The sequence below is a fragment of the Vombatus ursinus genome, unplaced genomic scaffold, assembly GCF_900497805.2.
Source record: "Vombatus ursinus unplaced genomic scaffold, bare-nosed wombat genome assembly UNPS02014782.1, whole genome shotgun sequence".
Classification (NCBI taxonomy): domain Eukaryota; kingdom Metazoa; phylum Chordata; class Mammalia; order Diprotodontia; family Vombatidae; genus Vombatus; species Vombatus ursinus.
The window spans coordinates 1,266,931-1,270,933 of record NW_020954560.1 but is presented as its reverse complement, the minus strand read 5'-3'; the positions used below and the strand labels follow the sequence as shown (position 1 = coordinate 1,270,933).

The following is a 4,003-nucleotide window of genomic DNA, read 5'->3' as shown; positions in this document are numbered from 1 at the left end:
TTACCTTGGGTCCCAGAGACAGCTTTACCTGGGAACACGTATAGCTTCCAGTGATTTTTTCCTTGGGTCCCAGAGACAGCTTTACCTGGGAACACATATAGCTTCAGTGATTTGTTTACCTTGGGTCCCAGAGACAGCGTGTGTCAGAGGTGGGATTTGAACCCGAGACTGCTCTTACCTTGAGGCCAGCTCCCAATCCATCACACCATGTTGTCTCTACTTAATATATACACAAAATAAATACAAAGTTATTGGGAGGTGGGGGTGAGGAGGAGGAGGCGGTCACTAATGACTGAGGAAATCAGAAAATGTCTTTTAAAAGAAGTAGAGGAAGGGGTAGCTAGGTGGCATAGTGGATAGAGCACTAGCCGTGGAGCCAGGAGAATCTGAGTTTAAATCCAGCCTCAGATACTTACTAGCTGGGTGACCCTGGGCAAGTCACTTATCCTTGATTGTTTCAACAACAAAAATGTTGAACTTTAGAACTTAAATCCTTGATGACAGTTTCTTGTTCTATGTGCGGCCTTAATCTCCCTTTAAAAAAATTAGAAGATCAAAGATCTCAAGGGGCTTTGCCTTGTAATCCTCATCCTCTAGCCTTGGTAGGGCCAGTCTCTGGCACTCCATAGGCCTGAAGCCCGTCCAAAGCAGCCTAACAGGTCACTCTCACCAGAGTCATCAAGATGGAAATTTTCACACACCTAACTGATCACAATGTAAAGGGATTATTGTTCATTTACTTCTATTTTAAGGCTTCTTCCCCCAGGCTTATCCTGCCAAGGTTCCCAGAACTCAGAGCTTTGGGTACCCTGGGATGCTTCAGACAGATCTTTTTCCATATAATCTTCAGCATTTCCAAGGTTACACAGCAATGGTGCCCCCAGAGACTGTAGTCCTATTCTAATGCTGCTGAGACAGAACCCATCTACCCCATCCCCAATCCATTTAGGAAGAAAACGGAAGCTCTCTGCAGAAAACCAACTTGAAATTTCTCTGCAAATCAGGGGATGAAAATTGTCTTTCCTGTAAGACAGTCCCTTGAGACACAGAAGCTTTGTCTTCTTCTTTCAGACACACACGTACATGCAGAAACAACTATTCCTTCCCAGCTGAGAGGTTTCTTATCTTCCAGGAGCGCATTTCAAGGCTCCCACTAGATTCTCCCTCGAGAAATATTATTGTTGTTGTCAATCATTTCAGTCATGTCTGACTCTTCATGACCCCATTTGAGGTTTTGACCACAAAGACACTGGAATGGTTTGCCATTTCCTTCTCCAGCTCACTTTACAGATGAGGAAACTGAGGCAAACAAGGTTAAGTGACTTACCTAGAGTCACACAGCTAATGAGTGTCTGCATTTCAACTTGGGTCTTCCTGACTCCAGGCCTGGTCTTCTATCTACAACAACAAAAAACAGGGCACCTAAATCTATAATACTCCATATGGGGGCTGACCAGGGCAGAGGACAGTCTGACTATAACCTACCTTGTTCTAGGTCTGGGGTTCTTAATTTAAGAAGCAGATCTTCCTTATGGATCTATGAATATAGATGAATGAATCTATGGATATAATTTAGAGAGTCTCTGATTTTAAAAAAATAGTTCCATAACTATATTTCAATACAATTGTTTCTTTTTGTAATCCTATGTATTTTATTTTGTGAATTTCAAACCGTTATTCTGAGAAAGGGTCCATAGGCATTAACCAGACTGCCAAAGGGCACCATGACACCAAAAAAAAAAAATTAGGAATCTTTGTTCAAGATACTATGCTTCTCATGCTATTTTTCACTTTCTTTTTTTTCTTTTATTTGAGTCTTCTTGTATAAAATGACTAATATGGAAATGTTTTACATAATTACACGTGTTATTGCTTATTGTCTCAGTGACAGGGCAGAAAAGGGAGGGAAGGATAGAATTTGGAACTCAAAACTTTAAATACCAACGCTTAAAAAGTGGGGGGGGGGGCAGAGATACTATGCTTCTTTGAGGGACGCTAAATTAATTTTTTTGGCTTCTATGTGAATTCGCATGTGCTTCTTTAACAGGTACTCAGCTCCTGTTGGAAGCCTGCATCTCAGCTAATGTGCCTATCTTCCTCCACACCAGCTCTGTGGAAGTGGCCGGCCCCAACTCGTATACGAAACCCATCCAAAATGGGCATGAAGATGACCTCCTTGAAAGCAAATGGCACAATGCATATCCCTATAGCAAGAAACTGGCTGAGAAGGCTGTGTTGGAGGTTGATGGACAGCTTCTCAAGAATGGCACCATAATGCACACCTGCTCCTTGAGGCCCGTGTACATATATGGGGAGAGGAGCTTTTTTCTCCGACATGAAATAATCAAAGCCCTTAACAAAGATAAGACCATTGAAAGGAATAGGGAGGGTTCCATGGCCAGCCAAGTCTATGTTGGAAATGTGGCTTGGGCACACGTCCTGGCACTCAGAGCCCTGCGGGACTCTGAGAAGGCCCAAAGGGTTGGGGGTGAGTTCTATTACATCTGTGATGATACACCCCCCCAGAGCTATTCTGATTTTAACTATGAAGTGAGCAAGGAATGGGGCTTCAAACTTGGATCAAAAATAGGCATTCCTCTAACAATACTGTATTGGGCAGCCTTCCTGTTGGAGATGATAAGTTTCGTGCTACGCCCTATTTTCATTTATGAACCACCCTTCAATCGGCATCTGCTAACATTGACCAACAGTGTTTTTACTTTATCCTACAAGAAGGCCAAAGAGGATTTGGGTTATGAGCCTCGCTTCAGCTGGCTAGAAGCCAAGCAGAAAACCAGTCAGTGGATAGGCACAGTGGTGGCACAGAACAGAGAGTGTCTGAAGACAAAGGCCCCCTGATCTGGACAGGTAGGGGCAGAAGTTCATGAAATCACTGCTTTAGACCCTCCCCTTACTGGGGTATATCATCCAGTACCTCCCCTGGCTAGCAAACTTCTGGCTCTGCCTCACAAACATCCCTTTCTTCCTCCTCACCCAATGAAGCCCCTAGAAGACAGGGTGAAAAAAATGAAATTAAATACAAACTCATTGATTTATTCCATGGGTTGTTTTCCAAGCCACAAATCTTTGCTCTGATAAGGATGTTATAAAATAGCAAGGTGTCCTTGACTTCCTGTTTCTTATGTTTCTTTCCTACTCATGGTATAGCAAACTTTTGAAACCATTTGTATCTTAAGATATGCAAAAAAAATTAATTCATGTTTAATAAAGATGATGAAAAATGTCTAATGTATTTATTTTGCCTAGGATTTAGGATAATCCCTGCCTAGACTTTCTTCCACTGCCAGGAAAATCAAGAGTCTACCCTTACCACACTGAATAATGGAGTTTCATCTCTATTTTAGATTCAAGTCAAGAGCACCCCAAGAACCCATGGGTTTACAAAGGTCAAATTTTATTTTGAAGATTTTCTCAAAAACAAACTCATCTCTTTGGCTCATTTTAGCCCCACTCTGAATTTCTTCTAGGAACCACTGTCTATGTATAAATCTGGGTAAATGGTCCCCCAGTTCCCATGCAAGTCCACAAAGTTGCAATATATTTTGGTAATAGGATGATCTTTATTTTACCCCACAAAAAAGGCAGAAAACCCAGACTCCACAATAGCCTGTCAACGATTAACACAATTCTCCCATTCTACTAAGTCTCACCTTCTCCCAATAGTACTATCCTCCTATTTGGATTCCCCTCCAAAGGAGAGTAAATTTGGAGATGATAGAGAGGCTACCCCCTCACCCTCCAATATTCTAGTGAGTCCCCAGACTTTACCCCAGGGGTCTATACAATCCTCCAAACTTATGGCACTAACCTAAGAGCTTGCAGTCACCACATCAAAATCAAATTATCTTAGGGCTATTCCAGAGGCATTTCCTTCTCACAGGATCTGCACCATCCAAAAATACAGAATGGTGAAGTGCAGAGACCAGGACTTGTTGCTTTCCTGTATCATGGCTCAGTCTCTTGAAGTTTTTCCATCATTAGG

General features: G+C 42.3%; 1 protein-coding gene across 1 annotated transcript in view; it reads left to right on the top strand.

The window, feature by feature from the left end:
- The window catches only part of HSD3B2 (hydroxy-delta-5-steroid dehydrogenase, 3 beta- and steroid delta-isomerase 2), a 15,058-nt gene extending 11,858 nt beyond the window's left edge, over nt 1–3,200 (top strand). Inside the window, exon 3 of the mRNA XM_027866726.1 lies at nt 2,048–3,200. Coding sequence (XP_027722527.1) covers nt 2,048–2,859 — 812 coding nt within the window. The 3' untranslated portion in view covers nt 2,860–3,200. The remainder of the gene's footprint in view (nt 1–2,047) is intronic.
- The last annotated feature ends 803 nt before the right edge of the window (nt 3,201–4,003 follow it).